General features: G+C 35.0%; 3 protein-coding genes across 4 annotated transcripts in view; 1 reads left to right on the top strand and 2 right to left on the bottom strand.

The window, feature by feature from the left end:
- The window catches only part of LOC129805417 (FK506-binding protein 59), a 27831-nt gene extending 13788 nt beyond the window's left edge, over positions 1-14043 (top strand). The window contains exons 3-4 of the mRNA XM_055853303.1: positions 13036-13173; positions 13549-14043. Of these exons, the coding sequence (XP_055709278.1) occupies positions 13036-13173; positions 13549-13680 (270 nt within the window). The 3' untranslated portion in view covers positions 13681-14043. The remainder of the gene's footprint in view (positions 1-13035; positions 13174-13548) is intronic.
- Positions 2384-10026, bottom strand: LOC129805418 (transcription initiation factor TFIID subunit 11-like). Its single transcript, XM_055853304.1, has 3 exons — positions 9669-10026; positions 9429-9578; positions 2384-3452 (listed from the first exon to the last, which is right to left on the bottom strand). The coding sequence occupies exons 1-3, from the start codon at positions 9717-9719 to the stop codon at positions 2487-2489; spliced, it is 1167 nt and encodes a 388-aa protein (XP_055709279.1). The 5' UTR covers positions 9720-10026; the 3' UTR covers positions 2384-2486.
- The window catches only part of LOC129805416 (transcriptional regulator ATRX-like), a 24209-nt gene continuing 18968 nt past the window's right edge, over positions 13994-19234 (bottom strand). For both annotated transcript variants that reach the window (XM_055853300.1, XM_055853302.1), the window contains 2 exons: positions 14557-14819; positions 13994-14480 (listed from right to left, as the gene is read on the bottom strand). In XM_055853300.1, the coding sequence (XP_055709275.1) occupies positions 14455-14480; positions 14557-14819 (289 nt within the window). In that variant the 3' untranslated portion in view covers positions 13994-14454. The remainder of the gene's footprint in view (positions 14481-14556; positions 14820-19234) is intronic.

Below are 19234 nucleotides of genomic sequence, written 5' to 3'. Positions count from 1 at the left end.
TTTACCCTCAAAAGGTGTAAAATGAACATTAAAAAATGTTGATATATTTTTACACCTAAAAAATGTTAAAGTTCTGAGAAAAAAGTTAATCGCACCCTCTTTTTTCTCAGAATAGGTCAAAAGACTGAAAAAGTGTGAAAAACAGTATTTTTAAAATAGGGCTATTACCGTTATTTTCCCGATCCATCACCGATTGTGACCGATGCGGTCGGGTTCAGAGTTAGAAGATCTTTGGGGGGGGGGGTGGGCACCGAAGACCGAAAGTCAATATCTCTTACCGTTTGGCAGTCACGATGGAGAGAAGTTGAAAAAACACGAATCTTTTAAAATTGCTCTCTCTCTTGGAGTTCAAGCAGTTAAAATTATCGAAATCGATGGTACAGAAGATGTGATGAAATCTAAAAAAATGATTGTTTAAAATAACTCAGATCAGGGAAGATGAGAACGATAATATGAACTGATAATGTGATGAAGCTGAAATGGTTTTGACTTTTACTACAACTTACAAATATTTCATCAAAGTCGAAAATAGAGATTTCGAGATATTCGACTACAAATTTTTAAAATCACACTTTAGGTTTTAGAATCGTATGAAGTTTTAATCTCCAAAATAGTTGTACTATTTAACAAGACCTTTCCCACACTGAGAAAAAAAAAGAAGGTGCTATTAACTTTTTTTCCTCATAACTTTAACACTTTTTAGGTGTAAAAATATATCAACATTTTTTAATGTTAATTTTACACCTTTGTAAGGGTAAAATTAACATTTTGGGAATGTTATTTTAACTTTTTCGGATTTCTCTCAGTGAATCCAGAATCTAATTCTGACTGAGAATTAGAATCGGATCTATGACTATTTATGACTATTTTTGACCCCTTATAGTTCTTTTAATCGAAAGCTTTGAGGACAAACTATGACATATTAAAGTTTTACGCGGATCCATGCCATAGCGACTAAATTATTTGGAAAACAAAATTTAGGTATCTTCTAGAAGGATAATTTCGACCGCTTAGAATAAGAAACGAGCAACTAGCAGTAGGCAAATTTTATCGGAGGGCGATTTGAAGCTGCGATTTTACATGCAGAGGTATAAAGAAGTATCCAAAAAGCGAATAAAACGATTTTTGTGAAAAATCGAGTTGTTCGACTTGTATTGTGAGATCTGGATTGTAACGCTCAGGCAATGCCATATGACAAATTGGGTTCGAATCTTAGGAGAGCTTTTTCGAAAATACGATTCTGTAGCCGTGACATTGTCATTTCAGCTCACGTGGCTTTGTCAGAAGTCACATATTTGAGATTTCTGGCAATTCAAATGACAATGAATTTTGTTAAACAAATCAACCAAGACATACTGTATTTTCATAAAATCATCTAGTAAAGGGATTTCATTAATAAACCAATGAATTGAATTTTCGAACTCATATGACAAAAAAAGTTTAATTGGCATGGCCAGGTTTCGAACTCACGCGTGACAATGCCATGAAAATTACAGAATTCCGCTATTGGGTGGTCGATTTGTTCAGCCCATTCGGTCTATTCGACAGCTGAGACATAACCCAATTTAGGCTTAGCCAAAACTCAAACCTTTATTCGTATAATAACTTCTTTTGGAGGATTAATTGAGAGATATTGTATTGTATTTATTTGCCTTCATGTGTCTTGATATTAACCCCCCGTACCATGTGTCCGCCGCCGTCTCAGCGTTGGCGCTAACCTAAAACGGCGGAAATGCTTCTTCTCAGACTGTATAATCTTTTGTCGTCTTAGACGATCTTTTGTGGTAAATGGCTTTCACTGGATATTGGAAAGAAGGAAACCACCACATGGACTTGTGCTTCAATGGTCCAATATAAAGACGTTCCTAATAGTTGGTTACGGTCAAACGGCTATAATCAACTATGGAATGGCTATAACCAACTACTACGCACTAATTTATATTGAACCGTTACCGAATACCGCAAGTTTAAGTAATATTTTTCTATTCATTCTCCAAAAGAAAATATTATACAAATAAAGGTTTGAGTTTTGGCTAAACAAAAGTCTATTCGATCGAGTACTCAGCCGAAGATGGTTTATGCCTCAGCTGCCGAATAGGCTGAACGAATTGGCCGCTCAACTTTTAATTGTTTAATTATTTACCCGCAAAAAGTTTTTTTTTTTATCAATTCCTAAGTTTTCTCTAATGACACACTAGAGAAATTTATGTCCATATTGAAGAAAATTCCCCACGTTTAGTAAGGGCCATAGGTCTATAAAACTGCAAGTAAAAATATTTTCAAGATCTATTTGAATTTAAGAAATAACAATAATACATTCGAGGATGCAGTCGAGTTTGGCAATCCGAAATCGTAAAAAAAAACTAATTTAAAAAACGAAAGATTAAATTTTTAATAATTAATTTATTTACAAAAATCTTTATAAATACTTTTCATTGGAGCATTTACAACAAATCCCTACCTTAATGATAAAAAACGATCTCACCTCATTGCTTACGACTCATTGCCAAATCATCAAATCCTGTAACCATACCTTCCCAGATGTAGTTGAGCCCGACTAGAAGGTCACCCTTATCCTTCGTCTTCTTCTTTGACTTCTTTACATTGTTTATCTGTTCTCCGCTGTCTTTAGATGGGTAGTCAATATTTCCGTCGACTGGTTCCTCAGATTCTACATCTTCGACGTCATTTGATGCATCTTCACTGTCATCTTCGTCTTCTTTATCCCCTGATTCATCTTCATCATCATCTTCTTCCTCATCTTCGTCATCCTGTTGTTCAGCTTCTTCGTCGTCTTCCTCCTCATCTTCATCGTCTTCTTCTTCTTCTTCATCTTCTTTCTGATTGTCGAATTGTTCCTGCGTCATAACAGGATCAGAATAATGGGTTTGATCATCTTCTTGGACATCTTCATTCGTTTCTTCTTCAGGTTGATTTTCACTGGTTGTTGATTGTTCCTCTGTTGTCTTTGGTCTTGGACGATAACCACTCCCGTATCCCAGTGAATACATCATCGTACTGAACATTGGATCCATCATCAAAAAGAGCAATTTCTTAATCTTCATGCCTGCCGCCATTAGCGGTATAATTCCCCTGAAGATGTTGTGTCCAATTGATGCTGTTCCCGTGGTGAAAGTGACTTGTACTTTGGGCCAAAAGTAATCAAGACTTGTCATGAGATCCTTAAAAGCTGATCCCAAATCATGTTCCATCTGTGCTAACATTTGAGCTTGTTGCTTCTTCTTCTTCTTCCTCTTTTTAATCTTATGTGGTTTGAATATAAGAGGTTTCTTCTTCGTCTTCTTCGTTGTTTGTTGCTGAGGATTATCAGAGTTGGGGTTTTGAGATTCAGCGGCTACAACTACACAACCACTCTTATTGGCATTATCATATTTAAGTGGTTTTCCCTTCTTCCGCAATTCTTGATTACTTCCAATGTACGAATTCTGAAACTGCAAGTGAAACTAGTGTTAGTTATTTAAATTGAAGTGTTTTTCTTTTTCACCAAATCTGTATTCAGATGTGTTCTTAATGAGAGGCAGATGAACTCAAGCAAAAAATGACCGAGGCTGATGAATTAGACATGTGTAACTACTGAATTTATCATTACACTTGGTTAATCAAATTGCTATTGCCCTTATAGATATACGATAAATGTTTATTACTGTCTATGTAAACATAAATTTCTTATGTTAACAGTGCAATTAACTTGTCAATAAATAATTAAGATACACAACACTTGTCACTGTGGAAAATGATTTAGTTGATTACTCTGTAAACAACTCTTTAATAATAATCTTTCTAAATCATGATTAGAAAGCATTTTATTAAAAAGTTACAGATTCACTTTAAAAGTTTTAAAGAGAAATCTTTAGACTGGTTTTTATTTGGAAGGAGAAAAATGGAAAAGAATTATTTTTATCAGGTTGACTTAGCAGGAGTAAAACAATAATAGGGTAAATTAAGCTAATTCAAAACCTGCTCCAAATGGAAATTTTTCGCTGCTCCAAATGGAAACATCATTGTTTTCATGATAAATACAGTACTAAATTATTATATTTATATATTTTCTATACCACAAATTCATTATTTAGTTAATTTTGCTCCAACTAAGTGAAAATCCATTCATATTCACATATTTTAATTTGTTAATTTCTCAGAAAAATTAAAAGTGCACCTTTTCACCATCGAATTTTTCATCGATCGACCATGTTTTCAAATGAAAAACACGATGAGGTGACTGTTGTTTATTCATTTTACTTAACATTTATGTCATATTTCTGGCTAATTTTAGTTAAATAATCAATTTTATCAATTTTTAAAAAAGTGTTCATAGAATTAAAACAATAAGACTGAGGATATCCATTCTTTTAGTCAAGATACATCTTAATATTGCTTACGATTGAGTAGTGGTTAATGTCCAGCGCACAATAACTCTTGTTTGTAAATATGTTTTCAAAATTTCCTATGAGAGTGAGCGAGATGACTAGATCTAGACCTCACTCACACTCATTGAAATGGCAAAAACATGTTTACAAAACAAAAGTTATTGTGCGTTGGGCATAAATCTCATTTATTTAAAACAATAATGAAAGAATCGCCTTGTCCCACACTACCCCTGTCACAAATCTCCCCGGTCTCCCCTATATTTAAAGAATTTTCACTAAACAGTAACATTTTAGAAGAGTCAAGGAGCAAATTTATGTAATTCTCTTCAGAAAAAATATGAACTTAATGTGTTGAATCTTCTGTCAAAGTTAAAACGTCTGGAAATGGTTTTGAATTAGGACATTTACCCTAACTTACAAAAAAAGACCTTACAAAATAATGTTAAATTTTTAAAGATTTTCCCTTTTATTTCTGTAAAGTAGACGTTTTTTCAATAATATAATTATTAATCAATAATAATTATTATTAATCAATAATTACCCTATTTATTGTAATCTTGAAGACAAATAACTTTAAAATTTTAAGAATTAAATCAAATTCAAGATCTGAAACATTTCTATAATTTCTTTTAAGGGATGGCATAGCGTTTCATGATTTGCTAAATGCTCGAACTCGAGACTTAGGTGCTATACTTCAAAAGTACTTTCCCATCATTTATTATTCAACGGTTCACAACCGATTTGAATCAATTTATGAATCACTCAAGGGATCACTCAAAATAGTTCAGGAGTACTATAGGACAATAATTTTCGGACAAAAGTTGCTTCATCACCGGTTTAGAACCGATTAGAATTGGTACAGACCTTTCCAACGAGCCCAAAATGATCCCATTCGATTGAGAAATACGCTTTTAAGAGGCTTTTTAACCCCGAAACCCCAATCTTAGGAATGATACGACGGTATTTTCGTATAATTACGAAATATCCGCCTATAAGCAGCATCGGAAACATACCAAAAAATGAAGAAAAAAATCACACGACGCGTTTTCGAGCAATCCAGAAATAACATGATTTTGAATAAGAGTGGGAGAGGCGGAGCGAAATAAGGCGCATCTAAATGGTCCCAGGGTCGACTTATGGGGGTGGGATTCCCAAAGGTCCCAAGTCTCTATCTCTAACCGTTTGGCTTCCAGGCGTGATAAAAGTTGGACAGACGACGAATAAACTAAACATAAATTGCCGTCTAGACAGCCTGGGAAAAATATCCAAAACTAAAAAGAATCATACGAGGCATTTCTGAACAATTCCCCCCAAAAAACATGTTTTTTTGTATTTGGGTCGACTTATGAGGGGGGTCCGCTTAAGGTTCAAATTCTCAATCTCTAACCGTTTGACTTGGAAAGGGTACTTTGGATAGACGAGTCAAACTTTGATATCTTTGGTGCAAACTTCAATGAAATCGGCTGTAAGTTCAGGGTTGTAAGTCGTCGTTTTCGTATTGTATGTATAGCAATCATCTTATCTTCACGTGTCGTGGTCATTCGGGTCCGATCGCTCCGAACTGTTGCTGAAACCATCAGAGGTTGCTGAAACCATCAGTTTTTTTTTTTAAATCATTATGGCACTCTCAACAGTACCTTTGGAAAATTTTGATTTTTGTGTAATATTTCTGATTGATTAATTTTCTTTGTGCAAATAAACAATGATATTGCGTTTTACAAGTGACTCACACCGTTTTTTACCCATTTTGCATTAATATTCCATGGAATTTTAAATAAAGTGTTCAAGTTTTTTTTATTTCACTATTCTTTGCCCTATAATAACTGATTTTATTATTATTTTATATGAAAACAAGCAAATGTATGGCTAAAACACGTTTTTGTTGTACATTTTGGAATTGCACAATTTGCGTAATTGATATAAACAAAATACTTAATTGAATTTTATACCGGCTTCAGACTGGAAATCCAAGTTTCCGAAGGTCTAAAAATTCTAAAAAAAATAACAAGGAATTTTATTGATTTTTCAAAATCTAACCGTGCTACCACATTAGGATTTTATCAATTTCTAAATTCAAATTAATTTTCAGATAAATTGTTCCTATGCGTTATTTTGCATTAAAAACCATTTGATTTGATAGATTTCCGCTTATTTATTGATATAAAGTAATACTTGGCTCACCAAAACATGTTTAAGCATGCTAAAATAGCATAAATGTGGTTGCTCAATTAAATTTGAATTCAGCAAATTAAAATTGCTCATTAAATTCAATTTTATTGCAGTTAAACAAGTAGTCTTTTGAACTAAATTGTTCTTATTAAATTTATTCACTCGTAATTAATTATTATTGGTGAAAAATATAGATAAAATAAGTACAGAGATTAGTGATAAACTTGTACGCGACTGAAGCTCCAGTATCAGGAGTAATTTGCTGAGTTCCTGCAAAGCAATTCGAACGAAATTGTTGTGTCAAGAAATCGCAGTTGTGATGACTTCATACCCTTCATACAGATTTTCAATAGGACTGTATGAGAGTCTGTTCATGAGCCCCTCTTGCCTACAGCCCTTTCTTCTGGCTTTGGGGATTTTTTTGCATAACAGATATATAAGCGATTTATAAGATATTTTAAGTACTATCATACATTGTCCGAAGTCATTCACAATCAAAAATCTCACGGCACTATTTTAAATTGAGCAAATTTCTTGCAAAATGTGTCCTGGCTGTGAGAAATTTCCAGTAAATTCTATAAATCTTAACTCTTTCCGGACCACAACATATCCAGCGAACGAATTTCAGTAAAACTCACTTTATTGTAACTCTTACTTAGTGGTCAAATATGATACTTTAGTAGAGAAAGAATTTTTTCCGCCTCTGGGAAATTGGAAAACTCATGGGTACTCTCGTCCCCAAAAGAACGCAAAGGATACAAACTTCAATTTTCCCAAAGACAATATTATCGATTTTGTAAACTTTTTGTGCATGTCAAAGGACTCCTGTACGATGTTGATCACTAAAACAAGAAGAATTTTTGACCAGTATCTTGTGGGATGTCCAGGAAGTGCTAAAAAAAGACACCCAGCTCCTGCTTGTCAACAGATTCCTCATAATATTTTACACATAACACTTTAAAACACATTTCTTTCAACACGATGTTATTGTAGACACATTAAGCTTTCTCAAAAGCATAAAAGACACTTCCTGGACAATCAGAATTCACCAAAATCAGGAAGAATAGAAAAAACTTCCCTGAAAGCAATATCCCTCGCTGCCAAATGTCAAAATTATCGGCCATATTGGCAAAAATGTCGCTCCCGCTTGGAATTTTGTTACAAGATTGGTGTCAAAAAGTAAATGGCGGGCATTGGCGGGATAGCCTTACATTTGACCTCTAGATTTCGATTTTTGTGGACGAGAGTACCCATAAAGTTTGAACAAGTTTTTTGAAAATTTAAGAAAAAAAATATTTTTCGAATTCATGCAATCTGTAATTGTTAGTTATCATACTTATTGACCCCGAGAGGTTTTTCCTTATTCGGGCCTAGAAATATCAAAAAAGTCACAATATCTGCAAGGAAGCAGAAAATCGAAAATTCACGATTTTTGACCAAAAATATCTAAGCTCAGGAGTTAATTAGGATCTTGCAAAAAATAACCTAGATTTGGACATCCTTATAGTTTGTAATCATCCACAAGAATCGGATTTTTATCGATTCTAAATAGTCTAAAAAAATTATTTTTTCCATGGGTACCCAGAGTCCCAAAGGAGACGAAAGAGTTAAGGGCTTCTACATCGTCGATTTTTCTTTTTGTTAGTTCCTGTCATGACTGTTTGATGGTTTTAGAATACGGCGAGTATTGAAGAAAACAAGACTAAACCCAACACAAAGAAAAGTCGATAATGCAGAGGCACTTGAGAACAGTAAAGTGTTTAAAAATCATAATCATATTATTAAAGGCATTATATTATTTCAGCGCGCATCGTATTATCGAATAAACTTTAAATACGGTGAAAGGTTACGGTAGAGTTTCTGAAATTCGGGTATTTAAAACAAAAATATTATATCATCTAAATTTGAGGAAAAATCAGGCGTGAAACTGTTTAAAATTCAATGATTTTTTTTGTTAATTAGGGTAAATTCGATAAAAGGTTCATGATGAAAAACACAACATAAGTGTGAAATTCTTTAGGAAATTTGACCATTTGCTTCATTCGTTATTCAAAATCAAACTTGCAAAATGTTAACATTTCCCGGCGTTTCCCGGTATTTAAAGAACCGAATTATAACGAGAATCTATTGTATAAGTTTCCGAATTTCCCTTCATTTTCATCTCGAATTAGCGAAATTAATTAATTAACATCGAAGGCATAGAAGATGTGGTACAGATAGTAGGTCAAAAGTGTCTTATTAAATGTTAAGTGAAATTTGTTATTGAAAGTTTAATAATTATCAAACATGTTAAAAACATAATGCAACTGATATTTTTTTTCCGCTTGAAGAATCTTCCCCAGAAACCAAAAGCTGCTTGAGCAATTGTAAAATATGTTATTACTAAAGAAGTATAATTAGAACATTTTACAAGTATTTAAATTGTTCATCTTTAACAATCTAACATTTAAGGTACACTGCATTTATTCTACTTTTGCAGAAACATATGTTATTAGCACACATTTTTACTTTCTATTTAGGCTTATGCGTTTTTTACTGCTTAATGCGATAATTATTTAGTTATTTTAGGAGTTTTTGATCTTGGATTGATCTTAACGCATTTTCTTTTAGTTTTCTAGTTAATTTACGCCTTCGTTAAAGAAATACTCATGAATTCCAGACCATCATTAAACCTTATTATGGTTTAATATTTTTTTGCCTTCACTCATTAGTTATTTTTTTCGTTTCCGATTAAACGCAATGGACTAAATTTTTTATATTATTTAAACACAAATCATCTGAGTGTATCATGAATTATTTGATTGGAAAGTTGTTCAATTAAATACACTTGATACATTGTGAAGAAATCAATTGGATGTTGCAATATCTCACCTGATCTCCTGAGTGTACATAGGATGGTTGGTAGGTTTGCAGTGGGATTGGAAGAATGCAAATTGTAGGTTTAGGTTCTTGATCCTTTTGCTGTTGTCCCTTCTTCTTTTTATGTCGCAATTCATCTTCACCGTAAACCACGATTGTGAACTATAATAATTTCAGGGTAAAAAGGACATTTTTTACACTTTCAATTTTAATAAACTCAAAAAGAAAACACTTTAATTTAATTGAAATTACCTGTGAATAAATTGTTAAGTAGAAGAAAATAAGGCTAAACTTGTAGTACATATTTTAAATATGCAATTATGGATAAAATTTTTCAAATTCATATCACTTTGCTTTCCATACTACCACTTATTACGATATTCGGCACAATTTAACTGTCCTGATGAAGATGCGAAGGTTAAAACTTTAAAAAAAATGAGGATTTGAAAATCATAAATTCCCTTTGGAAAATATGATGTGTTCCACTCAAAGGTTTACAGCAAAATACCATCAAAGTGGAGTTTGAGCATCTAGTTTAGGTGTTATTTTCCCACTTTGCAAAAAATCTGCACTCAGCAACATAATAATTCGTGTCTCAAAGATCTTTCGAGGCTTGCAATTTGTGAATAACTAACCCATTTAACCATTCATTTGTAATTAGATATGTTGAAGAAGAAGATGCAGTCATGCAATCTCTATATAGGCTCGTGTGATATAAATGTTGCTATTATATACGATATAATAAATTTAAAATATGTTATGATTTTGAATGTTTTTTTGATAGATTGTTTTTCTGGTGAATGAAATTTCCTATTTCATTGGAATGCCTAACGCATCTTGTGGAATTTCTCATAAAAAATAAATAAATAATGTAGTTTGTAGGCAGGTTCGGTTAGAGAAAGGGAAAATCATGAGGTGCGAGACATACGGAAAACTCCTTGGCGATTATCCGAAAAACTTCTCACGAAACCAGAGAAATAAGAACAGGCTAATCTTTGGCTAACCTTTTGGGGCTTTCAGCCACCTTTGGAAAATTTAGCCACACCCACTTCAGCTTCCTTTGGAAAATTTAACCACACCCACTTGTATTTTTTCCGAGTGTTTTGAGGAAGGGTTTACCTCGGTTCGTAATCTCAAGTGTAGTACATTTATTAACATCGATTTAAAGTTTATCCGGTGTCCTGAGAAATTGTCAATAAAGCTAGACGCTAAGACGGTGATGGCTATTAGGGCGTGGAAAAAAACAAGTTGACAATTTAAGAATTCAAATATTTAAATTAGAAAAATATTTTGGACTACTATAAATTTAGCGGTATTTTTTAATATAGAGGAAAGTAGGCATGGCTCGTACACAGTCAACCTTCAAACGATGCGAATTTTCTCTTTGGTTGTCAAGAGCTAGTTCAGCATTTCTCAGCCATAAGATAGATAATTATTAACCTCATGAAACGAGCTGAGAAATGGAAAACTAGCTCTTTGCGAACCAAAAAAAAAATCGCATCGTTTGAAAGTTTACTGTGTGCGCACCATGCCTACATTCCCCTAATTATGTTTACATTTTTTAGACCCTGATTGTTCTTTATTTTATTTTTATTTATTTATTTATTTATTTTGAACATTCGAGCCCAATGCGCCCCATACCACTAAACCTACAGCCCACCCATATCCTGACGCTGGTACTCAAGCAGCGGCCGCCGCCGTCTTAACAACAGCCTCCACGAGTAAACGGCGGAAACCCCGCCTTTACACGACCTCTTAATAATGCTGTAGTCCTCTCTTGTATAAACTCTCTCTCTCTCTTGTTTGTTTCTGAACTCGTTTTTTCGACCAGAGCGCGCCCCAAGTGTTCATTTGATGAACTTCAACTATATCAAAGAATTGTTGTATTTTGTGAGACTTTCTATTTAAAACCCTATTTTAAGTGTCTTGGTCGAGTAGAAGCTGTCAAATTGGCATCTGAGTGGTTTCAAAGCGTTATTATGGGAAAAATCAATTTGTTCACATTTAAACGATAAAATCAGACAGATGGCATTGTCTGAACGAAAAATGATGTATGGACGAAATATAGATATAAATGTCCTCTACAATTATGCCGAAGAAATCATCATGATCGGTTCAGCGACAGTCGAGGTATTTGAGGTTATGTGATATTGAAATTGGTTTTTCGACTGTAGCGCCCCTGGTATTGGTCCCACGAAGTTCAAGTGTTCTGGAAAGTCGTAGCATTTGGTGAGATCTTTCGTTTAAGCCCTCACTCATCAAAATCGGTCAAATAGAACAGAAGATATAATATTTTGAATTTCGTGAAATTTGACCCCTCATATCTCCGGTTCTATTGAAACCACAGCGCACTTACGCCCCATTTTGGAAACGTCCTAGACTGAACTATAAGACTCTAAAATTTGATTAACTTGCACAAAGGATTTTTGAGAAAAATGAGTTTGAATTTTGATGAATTTTGACGCTATCACAGCGCCATCTATGGTGAGTTTTTGAACTTCCATCTGAAAGTGCTCAACGAGACGAAACCAAAAACCCAAATGTTATTGTTAATTAGAATCGGAGATAGAGGCCGGTCAATATTCGAACTTTGACCCCATATAGCTCGGGTCAGGGGTTATGGATCGACTTAAGTTTTTTTTTGTTTGATAGGTATAATCAGCGGCTATAACATACTAAAATTTGAGCCCGATCTCTGCCATAGGGGCTGAGCTATTGAGAAAACAAAAAAGGGGGGTCTTCAAAATGGCGGAAGGAGGGGTGGGGGGTGAGGGGTCAATGCACCAAGTTGCAATTTTCACCCGATATATAACCTTTGCCGAAAACCGCAAGTCGATATCTCTTTTAGTTTAGGAGCTATTAAGCTCCAAAGAGCGGCCGGCCGGCCAGCCGGCCGGGAACGTAAATTAGCCACATATATATTCGTGATCAGGAAGTACTGAAACACATTTTGGCCAAGTTTGAGCTCGATCGGATGACATGAAATTTTGTTAGGATTATAGTAGGTGAGATTATTAAGAATCTCACCTAATATGGCACTTCAAACTTGGAACATCGATGCTTATAAGCAGACTGGGCAAAATTATGAGCCTTTACCCTATACTATAGGTGGGGTTTCTGACGGATGATATTTGGAGCAAAATTTCGAGTTTTAATTGAGGAAAAAGCTGCCCCTGACGAACACCGAAAGATTTGAATTTGAATCCTTTACCCTATATACATTGCTATTAAATATTGGTTGGCTTATCATCAATTGTTGATAATTCCGTGATAATTTAGTGTAAATCTCTCACAAAAAACAAAAGAAATTCACATTATTCGAAGGCATGAACGTTCGAAGGGAGAGCACTTTCCCCTAATTGAAGTTCTTCTGAATAGATATGTAATCTTCATACGAGCACCGCTAGGGGAGCTGAAATCAAAAAGATTGATTTTCAAAAATTCGTTGTCGACTATCTCGAAATCCCCATTTTCGTTTTCGAATAAATTTAAAAAAAAAAACTTTTACTTTGTTTCTCAAGGCAACAATTAAGGAAACTATAAAAATTTGAATAATATAAATTTTTAGGATTTTTGTATGAAGTAACTGGTTTAAAGTTTTTTTCCTTTAAAATTGTAGGTTCAACAATTGGAACCGTCGAATAAAGCGGCTCAGAATCAAATAACGTGGATTAAGCAAAAATTAAAGGAAGCAACTGAGAAAGAGAGGAAGATTTATGCAAATATGTTCACAAAATTCGCTAATGCTGACAAACAGGTATGAAAAAAACTTCCATAAATAAGTTTCTGAAATTGATAAATCTATTTCTCGGTAGTTATTCTTTAATTTTTAATTTTTTGGATGGGTTTATCTCGGGCGAATAATGGGATTTTTTTATTGGGTTCTATTGGGATTCTTTTTTATTCACGCGCTTCCTTTTTTCAATTTTTATTTTTCCTTATTGAATAAATATCGCAATTGAGTTAAATTTTTTGATAATTTCCCTTTACGACTTTAGTAATGAAAAACAAAATTGTGTGTGGTTTATCTAAAAACCTCAACTTCCTGTGTAAAAAAACTACACACAAAATCACAAAAAAAATATACAATGAAAACGTTATTAAAATAAATAAAAATAAAACATCACCTCAGCGAGAAGAATCGGAACGGAATCAACAGAATACGGATGTTCTGTCGTCGTGCGGTGAATGGAATGCTCCGGAAGACACCATGAAAAATGTTCATCCCAACATTGTTATGCTCAATAATGTTGATGATAAGTAATTCCATCGCATCAATTTTCATTTTCAACAAAAGAAAAGAAAAATTATAATAAATCATTTGGCGATTAATTGTATAATCGAAATTATTTCATTTATAATCAAACATTATCTTTCTTTCTTCATATTATAATTGTAATATCGCTGAAATTTCAATATTTGAAGAAAAATATAAAAAAAAAACTACTTGTAATGGTTTCTCTTTGTAATTCACGTTGTAATTTACAGGCATTTTTTATACCTCAAAAAATATCTGTGCGTGTTAATTCCATTTAAATGAAAGAAAAAAAAATGAAGATAAATTAAAAATAATAGTGTTTGCTGTAGATTAAATATTGTAATTGAATAAAGAGAATCGCAATATAAATAAGTCTTTATAAATTTCGTATACATCCTTTCTCTTTCTCATCCATTCGCACGGAAATTAAATTCCGGTGTTTTCTTGTCTTTCATTCAATTTCTATATTCCACTGATTAAATTATTTACATTGACAAAAATTTGACTGCTAAAATAGTTTATTATTTTTTTTATTACCAAAGTGTAACTAAAAAGAATTGTATTATTGCTTTTAGGATGAATTTATGAATGGAAATTTTAAGTAAAATACAGTTTAAATAATTAGTTTTTTGCTTAAATCTTTAGTAATAACACCAAAATTAAAAAAAAAATATCACAACAATAGTGTGAAAAACTTGTTGTCCATTTGCAGTTTCTTTTTTTTTATAACTTTTGTTGCAATTATTCCTTTTTTACACATCAATGCTGCAAGTTGATTCTTCAGTCGAGCTCCACAATTTCAGGATCTGTCCAAAAAGTCCAAAGAACAATTTTAATTAAAAAGTCTTCCAGCTTCTACGTCTTCCTACTTTTTTGTTGTACCTTTGTTAAGAACTGTCGGTGGGACTTTGTTTGTTCGCCGTATGGGAAGAGTTATCTTCTGCAGAGTGGCAGATGATTGTGGAACAATTGGTGGCTTGGGATGAACCCCTAAATTTGGCTTCTTCACCTGCGTTATCGAAATGGTCTTGGAATTGGCCATCAATTCAGCAATTGGCGTTGTTGATGGTCGCTTTATGGCCATCCACTCCCCCTTCGGTGATCCTGCTGCCCCAACTGGGGACGATTGCAGGGAAACTGATGGCCTAAAAGGCAGAATTGCATTCAATAACATTATTTATTTTTATTTTTATGCCCAGCGCACAATAACTTTTGTTTGTAAACATGTTTTCAAAACTTCCTATGAGAATGAGCAAGATGACTAGATCTAATATCTCACTCACTCTCACTGAAATGTCAAAAACATGTTTACTGAATAAAAGTTATTGTACGTTGGGAATTATTTCCATTTACATTTGACTTTTGAGACACAAATCTCTTGAAAGCATAGTATGGTAGTATAGGAAAAAGAGAGTAACAAGTCGTCGGTTGCGTCTACCTCTGTCGTATCTGCATTTCTTTTGTGTCAGCATTTCACGCAAGATGGGACGTCTGTATTGTAGCTTGCACCGAATGCAGATACAAAACAAATGCAGATACGACAGAGGTAGACGCAACCGACGAAGTGTCCACCGCCGTCTTATCGTTGGTGACCAACCTCCAGAGCAAAACGGTGGAAAAGCTCTTTCAAAGGTTGTGTATGCCAGGAGCAACACATTAAGTGTGCAGGGTACGCATTACAATAATTGCGCATTTAAAAAGAAAGAGACAAAAAAAAAGAGTTCAAGACGCCAAAAAGGATCGAATAAGCCGCTGCCTCTTCTCTCTGGGCAACTCGTTCCAAAGAGTCACTCCCAAGACAAAGAGTGAACTGTGAATAATGCGACTCCCCGGACCTTGGCACGACGAGATAAGAAGACCTAGTGAACGAGCCAGGCTGCAGAAGTTCCGTCAAATAGTCAGGTTGACGAAATTGGAGCACGTGGCACAAGAAATCGACTACCCGTGACTGCAGGAAGTGTGGAAGGGTTTGTCCAAGGACTTGCTCACAACAGCGGGAAACATGGTCATAAGGACGAAGTGAATAAATGAATCTGACACAATTGTTAAATGTGACAGACAAGCGACGCAATGATACTTTGTCGCAAGAGAAAAAGAGCTCAGCACCATAGGAAAAGAGGGGAAGGAGCAGGGCACGAACAAGTAAAAGTCGAATAGCTTGAGGGATAAAGCATTGAAGTCTTTGAAACATGTAAAGAGAGAAGTTCACATTAGGAACTTAAATAAAAGGTAAGGGCCTTGACAGACCTGAGGATTAGCCGAGAGACGGCTTAGAGTAATTATACTAAAAATAATGGTCAAACTACAGTTACATCATTTTCCACTAAGTCGTCTCTCGGCTTAAGTTGTATGTGTGTCTAGGGCATAAGTTTAGATTTTTATTGGTCGAGAATCACAGAAAAACTACAGGGAGTTCCGGCTTAAGTGAAATCGGATTGAAAGAATTTGATATGAATTGCCTATTATTGGGAGTTTCTTTATAAAGTCCAGTCATAGTACAGAAACTGTAGTAGCTGTGTTCGTGTAAACGGATCCAAGTCAGAAGGTTTTCAGGTGGGTGTTGGACTGCGCCAGAGGTGTGTTGATCACCATTATTGTTCATACTATACATGAACAAGATTATGGAACGCAGTCGAAGGTGGGATGCGATTCGTATTGGGGATATCGATGTGAGCCATCTCCTCTTCGAAGATGATTTGGTTCTTTTTGAATCTTCCGAAGAAGAGCTTCAGCGCACACTTGACCGATTTGTAAACGCTTATGCCGAAACCGGTATAAAGACGAACGAGAATAAGGCTGGTTTGAGACTAGAGGTTCTGCTCTGCCCAGTTCCCGAATGCCTCAAAATCTTAAATTGCGAGCAATTTTGTTGCTTTTTGAAAGCCTAATAGATCATTTGTCCTTAATAATCCAATCCTAAGTTAAATTTTTGCAAAAAATCGTAATTGATAAAAAATTAGAGTAATTAAAGCCATATTGCTAAACCTTAGGTCTGAAGCCCGTATAAGTCGGAGGTAATGGCGATTTCTTGACAGCATGTGCAATGCACTCTACACGTTAATGGAAAATCATTGACACGGGTGGAGAAGTTCAAGTATTTCGGGGTGTCATTCACGAGTGATGATAGGTTTCACACCGAACTATCGTCGCGAATCGGTCAAGCTTCTGCAGTAATGAGGGAGCTTGGCGGAAGCGTGGTGAGGAAAGCCGAGCTTAGCCGTACGGCTAAATTATCGGTTTTCAAAGCTGTGTTTATTCCTATTCTCACCTATGGTCATGAGATTTGGGTAATGACCGAAAGTATAAGATCGCGAGTACAAGCTGCCGAGATGAGGTACCTTAGGGCGGTTAAGGAAGGGAATCACTCGTCGAGATCGAGTGAGGAATGTAACCGTTCGATTAAGAGTCGAGGAGCTGCTTCTTCGAATTGAGAGAAACTTCGATGGTATGGTCATGTTCACCGCATGGATAGAAAAAGATTCCCCAGAAAAGCTATGCAAGCCATTGTGAGGAGTCGACCTCGATGCAGACCTAGGACAAGGTGGCTGAATCAAATTCAGAATCTTGTCTTGGAGCGCCTTGGAATCGAACCCGAACATCTTCCTGAAGTGGCGGAGGATCGACAAGCGTGGGCTGCTAATTTGGATGTTCATGGGCCCGCGACCCCAATAGGGGTAAGCGGTTGAAAATGCATGAATGACTTCCTTCCATAGATTGAGTCTGACCTCCTCTGGAGATTTTGTCGCGAACTCGTATCAAAGTCCAGTTCGCGAATATTTGATTAATAAGCAAATTCCTTTATGTGGCACTTGCAGTTGGTGCGGAGGAATACTGCGAAGCTAAGCATTTCCTCCGCCACTGAGTTCCGTTCCAACTTGGCTCTTGTACTAATCAGTACAATTTTAAATAAATTGTTTTAATTAGAAGGACAACTTGTGTGTAAGTTATTTGCGCCCCTACAATTTGTCAAGTGGTTTGAGTGGCAGACTTCAAGACTCACGCCAGGAGCATCACATTTCCTATGTGTCCCATATGTTCCTAGCGTGCCGAAAAAACTTTTGAGTTTATTAGCTGTTTTATGTCATTGTGGAATGATTTATCAAAAAATACAAATACAAAATAAAAGCCAATTTAATAACGAAGAGGCAACCGAAAACTCCAAATTGGCAACCCACGTAGTTTTGAAGATTTGCCGTTGGAGGTATAATAACGCAAAGAGACCTTGGTGATGAAGCAGCAGCCGTTAATTTCAAAAAGATCATCAGATTCTTGGAACGGACTGGATTGAGCAGCAAAATTTGATTATATCATAAAAGAAAAATTGTTCCTTAAAAAAAGCCAAAATGGTACACACGGAATGTCTTGAAACACTAAAGGGCCCCCCACTTAAGGATCTCGGATCCGTTTCTCAATGGGCGCATGTGGCCTATGTCGTCGCGAGTGAGGTCATATAGGGGAGCAAATATTGATTCTGTTCATTATTTGGTAAAGACCAGTTTGTTTATGAGAAATACTATGTTTAAAGTGGGTACCTTGAAGAATCACTGTGAAAAGAATGTATTCGAGAAATGGATAAGGAGTAAACTAAATAAGAATGGTCATATGGAGAAAAAGTGTATAAAGTAGTAAAAACAGTTGCACGAATAGTTCTTGAAGTAGAATGAGGTAAACCTCGAGAAGATACAAATAGGGAAAACCCGGAATTTCAACCTGGTTCTTCTCCTCCTATACGCCAACGTAGGAACGTTTCTGAGCTAGATGGATTCTTCCTCAGGTATGATAGTTGGTGGGAAAAGGGTGTCAGGGAATTCTTTCACTATCACTTTTACATTTATGGACGATGTGCACAGACTGGTTCCCAGTCTGACCACCTTCATATCGCTTCTATGGGAAATTACAAGGGGTCAACTCACTTTTTTGCGATTTTGAGATTCTAATGCACTTAGAAAGACAATTAAATAAATTTTCAGATGATATAGATCATTAAATTTCGTTATTAGAAAAGTTTTCCAAAATTTTAATGTTTTTGATTACTTGCATAATTTTGTTTGAAGTAAAGGGGCACAAAATACAGGGACAGGGAGCTAACTCATTAAAAAACATATCTTGAAAGGTAAAAACCAGGGGGTGACATTAGCTGTAAAAAATGCGACCGGTTTTAGTATAAATTTTTCTCAATTTTCGTACATACTACACAAGATATCTCCAAAACTACGTAGGTTGCCAATTTGTAGTTTTCGGTTGGCTGTTTATTAATAAGTTAGCTTTTATTTTATATTTATATTTTTTGCTAATTCATTCTACACTGACGGAAAGTAGCTAATAAACCCAAAAGTTTTTTCGGCACGCTAGAAACATACGGGAAACATAGGAAATGTCATGCCCCTGGGTAAAAACATAAGAGTTTCGATGTTTATATTAATGTTCATACAAATAGAAAAGAAATAAATTATTTTTGTTCAGTCATTAAATTGAGATACTTATTTACACAAAGTTGAATCTTTCACGCTGTCTCTTGAAAATGGGCGAAAATTAGTTGGCCCCTTGTAATTTCTAAGGA

This window comes from Phlebotomus papatasi, chromosome 3, assembly GCF_024763615.1.
Source record: "Phlebotomus papatasi isolate M1 chromosome 3, Ppap_2.1, whole genome shotgun sequence".
Lineage (NCBI taxonomy): Eukaryota > Metazoa > Arthropoda > Insecta > Diptera > Psychodidae > Phlebotomus > Phlebotomus papatasi.
The sequence above is the reverse complement of the archived record's forward strand: the minus strand, read 5'-3'. Positions and strand labels throughout refer to the sequence as shown.

Coding starts and splice junctions, on each gene's coding strand:
- LOC129805418 (XM_055853304.1), bottom strand. CDS start 9,719: ATGTACTACAAGTTTAGCCTTATTTTCTTCTACTTAACAATTTATTCA. Junction 9,579..9,668: donor ACTTAACAATTTATTCACAG/GTAATTTCAATT, acceptor AAATTATTATAG/TTCACAATCGTGGTTTACGG. Junction 3,453..9,428: donor ATGTACACTCAGGAGATCAG/GTGAGATATTGC, acceptor TTTCACTTGCAG/TTTCAGAATTCGTACATTGG.